Source organism: Salmo trutta, chromosome 16, assembly GCF_901001165.1.
Source record: "Salmo trutta chromosome 16, fSalTru1.1, whole genome shotgun sequence".
NCBI classification, from domain to species: Eukaryota; Metazoa; Chordata; class Actinopteri; order Salmoniformes; family Salmonidae; genus Salmo; species Salmo trutta.
The window spans coordinates 34,670,437-34,687,783 of NC_042972.1; the positions used below are offsets into that span (position 1 = coordinate 34,670,437).

The following is a 17,347-nucleotide window of genomic DNA, read 5'->3' on the forward strand; positions in this document are numbered from 1 at the left end:
TGAACATTATTCATGTCCATCTGGAATTTCTGTGCCAGTCAAAGGTAGTTACGGCTCAGAGCTGTTTCTTTTGTAACATAATAACTATTAAATCCCTCTCATTTTGGATTTATTGAAGCAGTGACCTCCGACTGACTGTCCTGGTGGTTTAGGTTACTTACCTGTTGTTGTCACTGATACGCTTCGCTGGCAGGTGTGGGACCGGGATGTGATTCTCAGCTTTATGGCAGCCTCAGTAAACAGCCACTCCGGGCATGCTGTGTAGTGACTGACTGACAACTGCTTTACCTCTCTGCTGGGATATAATCAGGTCTTTAAACTGAGAGTCAGATACATAGAGTCTGTCTGCTTTTACAGCAGTGGTCACCAAACCTGGTCCTGGAGAGCTACAGGGTGTGTAGGCCTTTGTTACAGCCTAGCACTAGTCAAACAATCATTATGACCTTGATTCTTTGAGTCAATTGTGTTGGGCTGGAACAGAAATTGTGTTGGGCTGGAACAGAAGTTGTGTTGGGCTGGAACAGAAGTTTTGTTGGGCTGGAACAGAAGTTGTGTTGGGCTGGAACAGAAGTTGTGTTGGGCTGGAACAGAAGTTGTGTTGGGCTGGAACAGAAGTTTTGTTGGGCTGGAACAGAAGTTGTGTTGGGCTGGAACAGAAGTTGTGTTGGGCTGGAACAGAAGTTTTGTTGGGCTGGAACAGAAGTTGTGTTGGGCTGGAACAGAAATTGTGTTGGGCTGGAACAGAAGTTGTGTTGGGCTGGAACAGAAGTTTTGTTGGGCTGGAACAGAAGTTGTGTTGGGCTGGAACAGAAGTTGTGTTGGGCTGGAACAGAAGTTGTGTTGGGCTGGAACAGAAGTCTGCACACCCTAAAGCTCTCCAGGACTAGGGTTAGAAACCATTGTCCTAAGCGATGTGTTTCTAGGAGTATGTGTCCTGAGAAGTGTGTTTTCCACTATTAGTGACAGCTGCTGTTCTGCTTTTGGCTGACACTGTCTTGTGGTGGTTAGCCCCGCCCCTACAAGTCAATTCTCCAGGACATGTAATGGGAATGCTGATATTCCAGTTCCCAACCTGAGCCTGAGCCTGGCACTCCTGACAGCTCCCACGTCAGCTGAAGACAGGTGTGTTACCTCACCACAGGTGCGACACACATCACAACAGGTGTGTTACCTAGGTCAATTTCTGATTACGCCTAGCATTGCGTGGCTTATCGGAAATGACACACACACACACACACACAGGACTTACTTCCTTCTGAGAGTTGACAGACATAGGCACATGAGGAGTGGACAGAAACAGCTCTACGAGTGACCCAGAGGAACGTAAGACTGTGAGTTTTGTATTTGTATTGACATTACAGTGTAAATATTCTAAGTGATGGATCAGGCCAAACAGAATTGAAGAAGTGTAAACTATAAAATGTCTTTATTCATTTAATCATTTAAGTGTGGGAATTAGAAATGTCAAGATGTTTTTAATAAATAATTGATTTACCTGTATATAATAATGAAATGATAGACACAGAGAGCTTACTGTGAAATCTTATTATATATACACTACCATTCAAAAGTTTGGTGTCACTTAGAAAACGTAGAAAATGTTTTTGAGAGAAAAGCAAAACATTTTGTCCATTAAAATAGCATCAAATTGATCCGAAATATAGTGTAGACATTGTTAATGTTGTAAATGACTATTGTAGCTGAAAACGGCTGATTTTTTATGGAATATGTACATAGGCGTACAGAGGCCCATTATCAGCAACCATCACTCCTGTGTTCCAATGGCACGTTGTGTTAGCCTTTTAAATGATAAACCTGGATTAGCTAATTGATCATTAGAAAATCCTTTTACAATTATGTTAGCACAGCTGAAAACTGTTGTTCTGATTAAAGAAGCAATAAAGCTGTCCTTCTTTAGAGTAGTTGAGTATTTGGAGCATCAGCATTTTTGGGTTCGATTACAGTCTCAAAATGGCCAGAAACAAAGGACTTTCTTCTGAAACTTGTCAGTCTATTCTTGCTCTGAGAAATGAAGGCTACTCCATGCGAGAAATTGTCAAGAAACTGAAGATCTCGTACAACGCTGTGTATTACTCCCTTCACAGAACAGTGCAAACTGGCTCTGACTTAAATAGGAAGAGGAGTGGGAGGCCCCGGTGCACAACTGAGCAAGAGGACAAGTACAGTAGAGTGTCTAGTTTGAGAAACAGACGCCTCAGAAGTCCTCAACTGGCAGCTTCATTAAATATTACCCGCAAAACACCAGTCTCAATGTCAACAGTGAAGAGTTGACTCCGGGATGCTTCTATGCTCCAGATACTCAACTAGTCTAAAGAAGGGTTAGGGTTTTATTGCTTCTTTAATCAGAACAACAGTTTTCAGCTGTGCTAACATAAGTGCAAAAGGGTTTTCTAATGATCAATTAGCCTTTTAAAATGAAAAACTTGGATTAGCTAACACAACGTGCCATTGGAACACAGGAGTGATGGTTGCCGATAATGGGCCTCTGTACACCTATGTAGATATTCCATAAAACATCTGCCAATTCTAGCTACAATAGTCATTTACAACATTAACAATGTATTTTTGATCAATTTGATGTTATTTTAATGGACAAAAAATTTGCTTTTCTTTCAAAAACAAGGACATTTCTAAGTGACCCCAAACTTTTGAATGGTGGTGAATATGAAATCTTAATTTCAAGCAGAGAGCTGCTTTCTGAGATCTGCTAAAATGTTCCTGACTTCCTCAATGTCACAAACAAAAACATACAGAAAATTCTTTGAGTTTGACATGACAGGACTGTATATTCCTCATTTAATTTGTCACGTTGTCTCAATTGTGATGCCAAGTCTTTATAAGTCAGTTTCTTGTTCCTGATATAAGTCAGACACCAAGTATTGTGTCAGGGTTTGATTGCGTTGTGTGTGAGGTGAGCTGGCAGCCAGGCTGAAAGAGGACACACCTCAGTGTGCACACTGTAGGATATCTCACACAAACAATCTTATCTCTGTGAAATGTCAACGGAGCATTGAGCTTTTTCTTTTCAAAGCCTTTTATATTTAATTCAGCTTGTGTCATGCTGATTTAGCTTTTTGAGACCCTCAGAAACAACTTTGCAGATGACCACCACAACATGTAAAACCCTCAAATGTTACTTCGAAAAAGCAGTACCGCACTGTCAACGGGGCTTCCGAGGGCTCCCGAGTGGCGCAGCGGTCTAAGGCACTACATCTCAGTGTAAGAGGCGTCACTGCAGTCCCTGGTTCGAGCTCAGTGCTTATTGTTGAAAAAGTCAAAATCTGACTTTTGGCATATAATGTTAATGATATGTTAGAGAAAGGCCACACTGAATGATTCAGAACATGAAGAATCCTATTTGTCTTGGTAAAATGTATTTTATAACATAAGGAAGTGAAATTTAATCTACTGATGAAATGACTGAGCTGATCCACAGAAGTACCACACACACACACACACACACACACACACACACACACACACACACACACACACACACACACACACACACACACACGCACACACGTGACGCTCCCACATTGGATCAACTGTAAATCCTGTCCCTCAGTTCTTTAAAGCAGACATTTCTATCTGGACAATGTGTTGTAAGTTAAATGTCAGGTGACTGAAGGTACATAAAGCTGGCAGGGTGTATGTACACAGTGATTTATTTGATTCCTTCTTGGGAAGGTACAGTATTTTCCAGCTCACCTGAAGTGTCTTATTTGAATATATCACATCTTGGCATCTTAATCAACTGTTTTCCATCCTGTTTTCCCTGCGAGTTACAGGATGAGGCAGATAGATACATGGAACCCTGCTCTCCCCCCTCTTCTCTGTCATAAGTGTTAAGCTGTAGCTTAACTCCACACCTGTTTAGAACCAGTTTATTCCAGTGGTTACTAAAGTTTCAGCATTGTGACCCATCTAAAGCCCACCAATGAGTCCCGAGTCCAGGCCCACCAGTAGGGAAACACATGTATAAATGACTGTAGAAATAATTTGGAAGCTTGTTGCGTCCAGTATGACTTATGATATTTTATCCTTTATCATGTTGTGACTATTCATGTTAGCCTGTTCTCCCTTACTTCTCTCAGGGCCCATGTTTCCGTGTGTGGATTTCTCTGTCGATGGGCAGGGTTGAGTTAACTACACCTACACTCACCAGGCATGACCACAAGACTGGAACCCTTTATCTTCACTGACCCTTCTCTACTACCTCCATAGGACAGAGAGAAATAGACGGAGCTAGACATACAACTCTCCCATCTCTGTCTGCCAGAAGTGCAATGTGAGTACAGACAACACTATACATGGGAAAGCCGTCCAGTCAGCTATCTTGTCTGTTATCCACTATCTTGAGTAAAGAGACATTGGGACCTCCGGGCAGCAGCATGGGACACAAACACCAGCCTCCTTTCACCCTGCCCCACGTACTCATTTACATACGCAGGTCACTCAAGGACTACCCCCTGTAAGCCTAGACCCTTAGATCACATGGATAGAGAAGATCATTCTGTCCTGTCCACACAGTCACTATAAACTCCTGTATCCCAGTTGTCTCAGAAACTGTGTTGTCTCAGAAACTGTGTGGGAGAGAGACAGAAAGTAGGGGATAGACCAGAGAGCGAGATAGATAGATATAGAGGTATAGACAGAGGAAGCATCTTTGAGTCATGCAGGGCCGTGTGTGTCAGCTGTTGCTGGTGAATGCTTTGACCTGTGGTCTGGAGGTGTGTATGGCTGCAGGGACCTTCTATATCCCCCCTCTACTGCTGCAGGCCGGCATGGAGGAACGCTACATGACCATGGTGCTGGGTGAGTCAACACTCTATGACCATATTGTCATTCTTGAATGACTGTAGTGTGAACACTGTATGACCATGGTTTGAATAAATGATTTGTTCTCCAGCTCTGAAGTAGATCTCCTTCTCTCCCTTCCCGTTCTCTCTCTCTCGCTCTCTCAGGAGTGGGGCCAGTTCTGGGTTTGATCTTCGTGCCCATGATCGGTTTGTATAGTGACTCGTGGCGTGGACGTTTTGGTCGGCGGCGGCCATTCATCTGGCTCCTTTGCGTGGGGATTCTGCTGGGCCTGCAGGTGATGCCCCAGGCCTCTCACCTAGCTGCCTTGCTCTACCCGCAGCACCCCCGCTGGCTGGAGAGGGTCCTGCTGGCGGGGTCAGCCTGTCTGCTGGAGTTCTCTGGGCAGGTAGAGCAGAAAATATATTGTTAAATAGTATAAATACACTAGTGCTGTATCTGGGGTAGGCCATCATTGTAAATACACATTTGTTCTTAACTGACTTGCCTAGTTAAATAAAGGTTAAATAAAATTACAAATCTGATTGAGTTGAGGTGAAGTAGTTCATAGGCTTGTAATTGCTGTAGTTTACAGATAACATAGATAACATTGTGATGTAGATGTTTCTGACTATATTTGAATTCTTTATTTGAATTCAAACTGTCTTTTTTTGCTCCTTACTCTGTGTTTGTGTGTGTGTGTGTGTGTGTGTGGCGTGCGTGCGTGCGTGCGTGTGTGGTGTTTATAGCAGCTAAATGACTGTTGTGATCCACAGGCCTGTTTCACGCCGCTGGAAGCTCTGATCTCAGACTTGTTCCCAGGAGAGGAGGAGAGCAGAAGGGCCTTCTCTGTCTACTCACTGATGATCAGCCTAGGAGGATGCCTGGGGTAAGGGACCTCTCTGTCTCTATCTATCTCTCTCACACTCTCTCTCTCTGTCTATTCCCTAAAGATCAGCCTTATGTGCTGCCTGGGGCAGGGTAACTCTCTCCATCTCACTGAGATAGTGAATTGGACAGAGATCATATCATAAAAGAGACCAGAGTCCTATTGTGGTATCCCTCTCTGTCTCATCCTAGGTACCTGCTGCCAGCCCTGGACTGGAGCCATGCCCCGACAGCAGCCTACCTGGGCGGTCAGGAGGCCTTCATCTATGCCCTGCTCACCCTCATCTTCCTCACCTGCCTCCTCAGCACAGTCTTCATCTCAGAGGAAAGATACACCAGAGGGGGAGAGACAACCAGGAAGGATGTTAGTGTTAGCTCCACCCTGAGCCGATACTGTGCACACTCCTTGCTGCCGCAGCCTCAGTGTGTGCGGCTGGCGGTGGGGCGGAGTGTGTCGCTGTGTGTGTCGGCGCTGCCACGCATGTACAGTGTGTGTATGCACGTGCCAGCAGTCATACGCAGGCTGTTTGTAGCCGAACTGTTCAGCTGGATGGCTCTGATGAGCTTCATGCTGTTCTACACAGATTTTATGGGAGTGGGGCTGTACCGTGGAGTACCCAACGCTACTCCTGGAACACAGGAGAGACTACGATACGATGAAGGTAGGATGGACAGACTTTTACTTGATTCTTATCTTTTCATTTACCGCAACGTTTCGCAGCAAATTTGTCTTCTCCTTTTTTCCTTTCCACTCCTTATCTTAAACCCTTGTAACATTTTCATATTAGATTGTCAATACATCCATTTCAATACACTCATACACCTACTTTCCCCCGTGTCTCCCCAGGTGTGCGCATGGCGAGTGTGGGTCTATTCCTGCAGTGCCTGACCTCAGTGGTCTGCTCCATCCTGATGGAGCGCTGGATAGTGTTGCTAGGCACCCGGGCTGTGTATGTTAGCAGTGTGGTCCTGCTAGCGTTAGCTACAGCTGTGATGAGTTTCTCAACGAGTGTAGTGATGGTCACTGTCATGGCCGCAGCTACTGGATATACCTTCTGTGTGCTGCAGGTCCTGCCCTACACCCTGCTGTGTCTGTACCACTCTGACAGACAGGTGAGACAGATTACCACTACATGTTCTGACAGGGAAGTGATCACAGTAGATAAACCCAATCCCACCCTCTTCTCTCTATCGCTCTCTCTTCTCCATCTCTCTGTCTTTACTCCCATCCCTCTCTCTCTCTCTCTCTCTCTCTCTCTCAGGTCTTCTTCTCCAGTTCCAAATCCAGACCTTCTCACCCAGGAGATAGTGATGACCACATCCACTCCAAGCCCCTCCTTCCCCCTGACTCTGTCCATATCCATGGCAACAGGTATCCAGAGGGGGTCAATCTCCCCGGGGCCCCCCTTCTTTCCTCCTCCACCTCCCCCCACGTGTCCCTTCCCCTGGAGAGAGAAGGAGAGCCCATACCCCTGCCTCAGAGAGGGATGTGTCTAGACATGGCTATCCTAGACAGTGCCTACCTGCTTTCACAGGTAAACACTAAAGCTAGGCTCTACAGGTTAGACCAGTTGACCAGTGAACAGACTAGTGTGTGTTATTTGCCTCAACAATAATGGTTATTCTATTGTGTTCTCTTCTCTGGCCAGGTGCTGCCTGCTCTGTGTCTGGGCTCCATAGTGCAGCAGTCTCACAGTGTCAGTGCCTATATGGCCTCAGCCTGCTCCCTCAGCATCATGGCCATGATCTGCTCCACCGGTGTCGTCTTCACACGCAGTGACCTCCACAAGCTCACAGGGTCAAAGGACAGCGCTCCAACACTGACGGGGCTAAAGAGTTAACCCATTGTGGATGTATCTGTGTTGTGGAATTGCAGATTTCTTTTGGATTTTGTCTGTCCATTATCATCGAATGGAATCCGGAATCCTGTAGAATCCGGTATGAAATCCTGTAGAATCCGGTATGTAATCCTGTAGAATCCGGTATGGAATCCTGTAGAATCCGGTATGGAATCCTGTAGAATCCGGTATGGAATCCTGCAGAATCCGGTATGGAATCCTGTAGAATCCGGTATGGAATCCTGTAGAATCCGGTATGGAATCCTGCAGAATCCGGTATGGAATCCTATAGATTGCAAAATATGCCATCTGACTCCTCAAATGCATCAGGGGTTAAAGAACCAAGGATTGATGGTTGCAGTCCTGACATCAGCACCTCTGAGACTGACTGACAGACTGACAGACTGACAGACTGACTGACTGACTGAAAGGACAGGTACTTCTTGTTTAGTGTGCTGGCACAACCAAGAGAGGAGGTCAATCCTGGGAAACACTGTAATGGACAGTAAAATAGTTTTCCTTCCTAGATTGGTCACCATATATGCTGGTCACAGATGCTTCAACATATCAGGGGGAATACTGAGACAGGCTACTGTTCCTCTGACACGATAAAGGGGGATAAAGTGATACTGCTTATTGCTATGTCTGACATGTATTATGTTTGCTATTGGTTACTGCAATCTAACATGTGTCAAAGTACACTTTGTTTACTGTTATAACTAAAATGTAGCATGATTGCTATCTGAGGCCATGAGAGTATTCTGAAGTCTGTTGTGCCTTTGTGTACAGTAAATTTACTAGATGTATATACAGTGGGGAGAACAAGTATTTGATACACTGCCGATTTTGCAGGTTTTCCTACTTACAAAGCATGTAGAGGTCTGTAATTTTTATCATAGGTACACTTCAACTGTGAGAGACGGAATCTAAAACAAAAATCCAGAAAATCACATAAGTAATTAATTTGCATTTTATTGCATGACATAAGTATTTGATCACCTACCAACCAGTAAGAATTCCGGCTCTCACAGACCTGTTAGTTTTTCTTTAAGGAGCCCTCCTGTTCTCCACTCATTACCTGTATTAACTGCACCTTGTTTCAACGCGTTACCTGTATAAAAGTTACCTGTCCACACACTCAATCAAACAGACTCCAACCTCTCCACAATGGCCAAGACCAGAGAGCTGTGTAAGGACATCAGGGATAAAATTGTAGACCTGCACAAGGCTGGGATGGGCTACAGGACAATACGCAAGCAGCTTGGTGAGAAGGCAACAACTGTTGGCGCAATTATTAGAAAATGGAAGAAATTCAAGATGATGGTCAATCACCCTCGGTCTGGGGCTCCATGCAAGATCTCACCTCGTGGGGCATCAATGATCATGAGGAAGGTGAGGGATCAGCCCAGAACTACACGGCAGGACCTGGTCAATGACATGAAGAGAGCTGGGACCACAGTCTCAAAGAAAACCATTAGTAACACACTACGCCGTCATGGATTAAAATCGTGCAGTGCACGCAAGGTCCCCCTGCTCAAGCCAGCGCATGTCCAGGCCCGTCTGAAGTATGCCAATGACCATCTGGATGATCCAGAGGAGGAATGGGAGAAGGTCATGTGGTCTGATGAGACAAAAATAGAGCTTTTTGGTCTAAACTCCACTCGCCGTGTTTGGAGGAAGAAGAAGGATGAGTACAACCCCAAGAACACCATCCCAACCGTGAAGCATGGAGGTGGAAACATCATTCTTTGGGGATGCTTTTCTGCAAAGGGGACAGGACGACTGCACCGTATTGAGGGGAGGATGGATGGGGCCATGTATCGCGAGATCTTGGCCAACCACCTCCTTCTCTCAGTAAGAGCATTGAAGATGGGTCGTGGCTGGGTCTTCCAGCATGACAACGACCCGAAACACACAGCCAGGGAAACTAAGGAGTGGCTCCGTAAGAAGCATCTCAAGGTCCTGGAGTGGCCTAGCCAGTCTCCAGACCTGAACCCAATAGAAAATCTTTGGAGGGAGCTGAAAGTCCATATTGCCCAGCGACAGCCCCGAAACCTGAAGGATCTGGAGAAGGTCTGTATGGAGGAGTGGGCCAAAATCCCTGCTGCAGTGTGTGCAAACCTGGTCAAGAACTACAGGAAACGTATGATCTCTGTAATTGCAAACAAAGGTTTCTGTACCAAATATTAAGTTCTGCTTTTCTGATGTATCAAATACTTATGTCATGCAATAAAATGCAAATGAATTACTTAAAAATCATACAATGTGATTTTCTGGATTTTTGTTTTAGATTCCGTCTCTCACAGTTGAAATGTACCTATGATAAAAATTACAGACCTCTACATGCTTTGTAAGTAGGAAAACCTGCAAAATCGGCAGTGTATCAAATACTTGTTCTCCCCACTGTATGGATGGATGTATTTATGTGAGCCCCAGGGCCAGAGGGAAAGTTGGGGTATGACTCCCACTCTGCTATTTGCATTGGGGTTGAGGGGTAAGGAGGAGAGGTGATGTGTTTTTGTGTGTTTTCCCCCCATGTTTCCATGATAATGATAATTCCTTGTGTGTGTGTTTTGGGGGGGGGGGGGGGGGGATCAGGGGACTCCTCTCAGTGTGTCTGATCCAATGACGTATATAAATCCTCGATTGACGATGCTATGTATTGGCCATTGAGAGGCTTTGAAGCCAACGGTAGGCCATATTGGCATTCCCCAGTAGGAGCTGTCCTCTATAGGAATGAATGGAATTCTACAGTATTTCAATTAAAATGTTACAAGGACAAAATTACATTACATTTAAGTATTTTGTTGTCGTACTGGGGACAGTAATATTAGTACAAAAAAATAACTTTGTTTAGCGCACACAATATAATTTAAAAGTATGCATTCAGGTGTCTGTAATAGAATAAACGTGTCAATTGATAAATGTGTCAATTGAGGAGTGCCATGATGGCTTCTATACAGCACCAGGGTTTTAAAACATCATTGGTCTGATCCGATCCTGCTGTGCTCTGTTGCTAGGGAAGCTATCTGGCTCCACTCTCATAAGGAGTGCCATATGTAACATAGTACAGTTAAATACAGTACAACATGAAGATAGGCTAAAACTGCTTCTCTAATAGAAATCCCCAATCACACTTGTAGGTGACTTTGGCAAGCGTAGAAACACGTCATCGGGTCTAACATTTGTCTCGCACCGAACTGCGTATGAGCAGACCTTCAAATCAAAGGCAGTCCTTTTTTGGGGGTGAAAACGTGTCAGTTTGTCACTTTCACGAGGTTGGAGGAATAACATGCGTAACTATTTAAGACATTGGCTCGACTCTATGTTGTGGCTTTAGATTTCAAAAAAATTAACAACTAAGAAATTACCTCTACCATTTCAAACCCCTGCCAAGCCTGTTTTGTCTGTTTTGCAAGTGTTCCCGGAAGTCTCTTGATGTTGCGCTTCTGGGTTTAAAACCTCTGTGGTACAGTACTCACAGAGACTCCTCTTCACTCTCACTTGTCTGTCATGTACAGTTGAAGTCGGAAGTTTACATACACCTTAGCCAAATACATTTAAACTCAGTTTTTCACAATTCCTGACATTTAATCCTAGTAAAAATTCTCTGTTTTAGGTCAGTTAGGATCACCACTTTATTTTAAGAATGTGAAATGTCAGAATAACAGAGAGAATGGTTTATTTCAGCTTTTATTTCTTTCATCACATTCCCAGTGGGTCAGGAGTTTACATACACCCAACTAAAAGTTGGTAGCATTGCCTTTAAATTGTTTAACTTGGGTCAAACATTTCGGGTAGCCTTCCACAAGCTTCCCACAATAAGTTGGGTGAATTTTGGCCCATTCCTCCTGACAGAGCTGGTGTAACTGAGTCAAGTTTGTAGGCTTCCTTGCACACACACACTTTTTCAGTTCTGTACACAAATGTTCTATAGGATTGAGGTCAGGGCTTTGTGATGGCCACTCCAATACCTTGACATTGTTGTCCTTAAGCCATTTTGCCACAACTTTGGAAGTACGCTTGGGTTCATTGTCCATTTGGAAGACCCATTTGCGACCAAGCTCTTCCTGACTGATGTCTTGAGATGTTGCTTCAATATATCCACATAATTTTCCTGCCTCATGATGCAATCTATTTTGTGAAGTGCACCAGTCCCTCCTGCAGCAAAGCACCCCCACAACATGATGCTGCCACCCCCGTGCTTAACGGTTGGGATGGTGTTCTTCGGCTTGCAAGCCTCCCACTTTTTCCTCCAAACGTAACAATGGTTATTATGGCCAAACAGGTCTATTTTTGTTTCATCAGACCAGAGGACATTTCTTTAAAAAGTACAATCTTTGTCCCCATGTGCAGTTGCAAACCGTAGTCTGGCTTTTTTTATGGCGGTTTTGGAGCAGTGGCTTCTTCCTTGCTGAGTGGCCTTTCAGGTAATGTCGATATAGGACTCGTTTTACTGTGGATATAGACACCTTTGTGCCTGTTTCCTCCAGCATCTTCACAAGATCCTTGGCTGTTGTTCTGGGATTGATTTGCACTTTTCGCACCAAAGTACGTTCATCTCTAGGAGAGAGAACGTGTCATCTTCCTAAGCGGTATGACTTCTGCATGGTCCCATGGTGTTTATACTTGCATACTATTGTTTGTAGAGATGAACGTGGTACCTTCAGGCGTTTGGAAATTGCTCCCAAGATGAACCAGACTTGTGGAGGTCTACAAATTTTTTTCTGAGGTCTTGGCTGATTTCTTTTGATTTTCCCATGATGTCAAGCAAAGAGGCACTGAGTTTGAAGGTAGGCCTTGAAATACATCCACAGGTACACCTCCAATGAACTCAAATTATATAAATTAGCCTATCAGAAACTTCTAAAGCCTTGACATCATTTTCTGGAATTTTCCAATCTGTTTAAAGGCACAGTCAACTTAGTTTATGTAAACTTCTGACCCACTGGAATTGTGATACAGTGAATTATAAGTGAAATAATCTGTGTAAACAATTGTTGGAAAAATGACTTGTCTTATGCACAAAGTAGATGTCCTAACCGACTTGCCAAAACTATAGTTTGTTAACAAGACATTTGTGGAGTGGTTGAAAAAACAGTTTTAATGTCTCCAACCTAAGTGTATGTAAACTTCTGACTTCAACTGTATGTCCATTTTGCTGATTGTAATTATATGGTAAGTGTAACTGTGTAGGTTCTGTCCCTTTCTTCGCCCCAACCTGGGCTCGAACCAGGGACCCTTGCACACATCAACAACTGACACCCCATGAAGCATCGTTACCCATGGCGCCACAAAAGCCACGGCCCTTGCAACGCAAGGGGAAACCCTACTTCAAGTCTCAGAGCGAGTGACGTCACTGATTGAAACGCTATTAGCGCGCACCACCGCTAACTAACTAGCCATTTCACATCGGTTACATAAGCAAGGGTTGGAAATAAACTGGAAAGAGCAAAATTATTTGAGGAACAGAACCCGAACCAAAAACGAAAGTGATCTATAATGTTCCGGAACATAACTGTTAATTTAAATGCATGGGAACTAGTTAACAATATTCTGTTAAGTCCCAGGCATTTTTTTCCAGTCCCACAAAAGTCTCAACAAAGTGCCTATGCAATGCCCTCACTCTGTCACCAAAGATTATGGATATACTGACAAGATACATGTCTCTCCACCCTAACAATGGAAGTCATTGTCCACAAAGCGGCATGGCGGGCTGTCTAGCTCCCGTCTATCCTTTCTTTGGATTGGTGCATGCATCTAATTATTGTAATCCTTTTTTAAATATTCGATGAGGGTTGTTGACGTCAACCGCCAGTAGAGAGAGATGCTACTAACCTCATGCCATTAATATGCATAGCCATCTTGAGACAACTCCGATATAAAGTGTTTTTTCTCAAAGTTGCTGGGATGTCCTACTTATATCAGTACACTCGTAACAGCTTAAGTATTATGAAACTTCTATTCGATCAAATAAACCTCATGTAGCAAATAAGCCAATTGATGTTTTGGTGGGGAGGGGAATTCGACACCCATTAACCATCATATGTATGTAGATTTTTTTTATGCATAAGTTAGCTAGCTTAGCTAGCATGTTCTCCAGCTGCATTGGCTGCTAGCTAAGTCTGACCATAAAAACTATTTTAAAAACTTATGTCCATGGAGAGTGACAATTGAGGTCTGATAAACCTCTTGCTATGTCATAAATTGGGTTATAATTTGAGTATTTTGAAACGGATGGCGATAGATTTGATTTGTTGATTGACTAGGCTACTTGGCTAGTACCTGACGATGCTAACCAAGTCACATGACCCATCATGTAAATACAGTGCATTTGGAAAGTATTCAGACCCCTTGACTTTTTCCACATTTAGTAACGTTACAGTTTTATTCTAAAATTAATTAAATCGTTTTTTCCCTTACTAATCTAGACACAATACCCCATAGTGACAAAGCAAAAACAAGTTTTATACATTTTTGCCAATTTATAAAAAATAAAAAACTGAAATTTGTTCCTACAATCTGGTCTCTATGACTACCCTTATGTATGTTTTCTACAGAAGAGTGCCAACTTAACTTTTAAAAAGTTACTACAAATCAAATCAAATGGATTTGTCACATGCGCCGAATACAACAAGTGTGTAGATTGTACCGTAAAATGCTTACTTATGAGCCCATTCCCAGCAATGCAGTTAAAAAGTAAGAAAATTAACAATAAATATTAAGTAAAATAGTTACACAATAAAATAACAATAACGAGGCTATATACAGGCTATATACAAGGAGTACCGGTAATGAGTTAGTGTACTGAAGAGGTACTTGGGTTGATTTATTGAGGTAATATGTACATGTAGGTTTGGTTAGGTGATTGAAGTACTATGGACATCGAGGTATGGGTAAAAAGCAGAAAGTCTGGGTAGCCGTTTGATTAACTGCTTGGCAGTCTTATGGCTTTGGGGTAGAATCTGTTCAAAAGCACTTAGGTCCCAGATTTGGTACTCCGGTACCAGTACCGCTTATACCGCTGATTGAGTGTAGTCTGGCCCAGGAGTGTGAAGGTGAACGGAAAGGCACTGGAGCAACGAACCGCCCTTGCTGTCTCTGCCTGGCCAGTTCCCCTCTCGCCACTAGGATTCTCTGCCTCTCTCTCCACTAGGATTCTCTGCCTCTCTCTGCCATACCCTAATACAGGGGCTGAGTCACTGGCTTACTGGTACTCTTCCATGTTGTCCCTAGGAGGGGTGCGTCACTTGAGTAGGTTGAGTCACTGACGTGACCTTCCTGACCTTCTTTCTTTCTCTCTCTCAGAGGACCTGTCCTAGGACCATGCCTCAGGACTACCTGGCCTGATGACTCCTTGCTGTCCCCAGTTCACCTGTCTGTGCTGCTGCTCCAGTTTCAACTGTTCTGCCTGCGGCTATGGAACTCTGATCTGTTCACCGGACGTGCTACCTGTCCCAGACCTGCTGTTTTCAACTCTCTAGAGACAGCAGGAGCGGTAGAGATACTCTGAATGATCGGCTATGAAAAGCCAACTGACATGCACTCCTGAGGTGCTGACCTGTTGCACCCTCGACAACCACTGTGATTGTTATTATTTGACCCTGCTGGTCATCTATGAACATTTGAACATCTTGGCCATGTTCTGTTATAATCTCCACCTGGCACAGCCAGAAGAGGACTGGCCACCCCTCATAGCCTGGTTCCTCTCTAGGTTTCTTCCTAAGTTCTGGCCTTTCTAGGGAGTTTTTCCTAGCCACCGTGCTTCTACACCTGCATTGCTTGCTGTTTGGGGTTTTAGGCTGGGTTTCTGTACAGCACTTTGTGACATCAGCTGATGTAAGAAGGGCTTTATAACTCAATTTCATTGATTGATTGCTTACCGTGCAGTAGCAGAGAGAACAGACTGTAAGGTCCTGGATGACAGGGAGCTCGTGCCCCAGTGATGTACTGAGCCGTATGCACTATCCTCTGTAGTGCCTTGCTGTCAGATGCGAGCAGTTTCCATACCAAGCAGTGATGCAGCCTTTCAAGATGCTCTCAATGGTGCCGACAGGGCAGGAGATGCTGTGTGGATAAAGTTGAAGTCAGGTCAAAGGAAGGGAGGGCATTGATGAATGAAAAACAAACCGGGTGGTCTCGAGCACATCTCTGTCCCTTAGGTAATAGTTACAAGAGAGAGAAATAATTAATGGCAGCACATCCAAAATCACAAAGTACATCAGCTACAGTATTCTAAACCTGGCACTTAAATTTTCTTTAAAAAATCAATTAATTTGATAGTCAGGAGTCTGTTTCGACTCTAAAATGCCTTTGTCCCATTAATCTGTACTTTCTCCTGAAGTGTTCATTCAGCACTCCAACTAAAGATGGGCACTCAAACTGAAGATGGTGCCAAAAGACATGGTAGCTTTGTTTCTAGCTCCAAAGCAACTCTGAAGTATTTAACCCAGAACATGTTTTATTTCACAGAGTCATGGCTCTCTCTGGATATACTGTCCCCATGCATACAGCCAGCTGGGTTCTCAGTACATCGCGCAGACAGGAATAAAGAACTCTCTGGGAAGAAGAAAGGTGATGGTGTATGTTTCATGATCAACTACTCATGGTGTGATTGTGATAATGTATAGGAATTCAAGTCCTTTTGTTCACCTGACCTAGAATATCTCACAATCAAATGTCGACCGTATTACCTACCAAGAGAATTCTCTTCGGTTATAGTCACAGCCGTGTGTATTCCCCCTCAAGCCGATACCACGACGGCCCTCAAGGAACTACACTGGACTTTGTGCAAACTGGAAACCACATATCCTGAGGCCGCATTTATTGTAGCTGGGGATTTTAACAAAGCAAATTTGAGGAAAACACTACCGAAGTTCTATCAACACATTGCCTGTAGTACTCGCACTACAAAAACTCTCAAATATCGTTACTCTCCCTTACGGGACAGCTACAAGGCCCTCCACCGCCCTCCCTTCAGCAAATCAGATCACAACTCCATTCTGCTCCTCCCTTCCTATAGGAAGAAACTCAAACAGGAAGTACCCTTGCTAAGCTCTATTTAGAATCCATGCTTCAAGATTGTTTCAATCACGTGGACTGGGGTATGTTCTGGGTTGCCTCAGAGAATAACATTGACGTATACACAGACACGGTGACTGAGTTCATCAGGAAATGTATAGGGGATGTTGTGTCCACTGTGACTATTAAAACCTACCCAAACCAAAAACAGTGGATAGATGGCAGCTCTCGTGCAAAACTGAAAGCGCGAACCACTGCATTTAACCACGGCAAGGTGATTGGAAATATGGTCAGATACAAACAGTGTAATCTTTCCCTCTGTAAGGCAATCAAACAGGCAAAACGTTAGTACAGAGACAAAGTGGAGTTGCAATTCAACGGCTCAGACAAGAGACGTATGTGGCAGGGTCTACAGACAATCACGGATTACACCTTTGCCCGCTTTGAGGATAGCACAGTGCCACTGACACGGTCCGCTCCCATGGCCAATGTGAGTAAGACATTTAAGCGTGTTAACCCTCGCAAGGCTGCAGGTCCAGACGGCATCCTTAGCCACGTCCTCAGAGCATCCGCAGACCAGCGGGCTGGAGTGTTTACGGACATATTCAATCTCTCCCTATCCCAGTCTGCTGTCCCCACTTGCTTCAAGATGTCCACCATTGTTCCTATATCCAAGAAGGAAAAGATAACTGAACTAAATGACTATCGCTCTGTAGCACCCACTTGTGTCATCATGAAGTGCTTTGAGAGGCTAGTTAAGGATCATAACACCTCCACCT

The 17,347-nt window shown here is 44.1% G+C and overlaps 1 protein-coding gene across 1 annotated transcript; it reads left to right on the forward strand.

Annotated features, from left to right (window-relative positions):
• Positions 1–1,160: 1,160 nt before the first annotated feature.
• On the forward strand, positions 1,161–8,304 carry LOC115150645 (solute carrier family 45 member 3-like). The gene is made up of 8 exons (XM_029694137.1): positions 1,161–1,331; positions 4,119–4,839; positions 4,989–5,230; positions 5,598–5,710; positions 5,902–6,371; positions 6,557–6,822; positions 6,972–7,244; positions 7,359–8,304. The coding sequence occupies exons 2-8, from the start codon at positions 4,698–4,700 to the stop codon at positions 7,548–7,550; spliced, it is 1,698 nt and encodes a 565-aa protein (XP_029549997.1). The 5' UTR covers positions 1,161–1,331; positions 4,119–4,697; the 3' UTR covers positions 7,551–8,304.
• Positions 8,305–17,347: the final 9,043 nt, after the last annotated feature.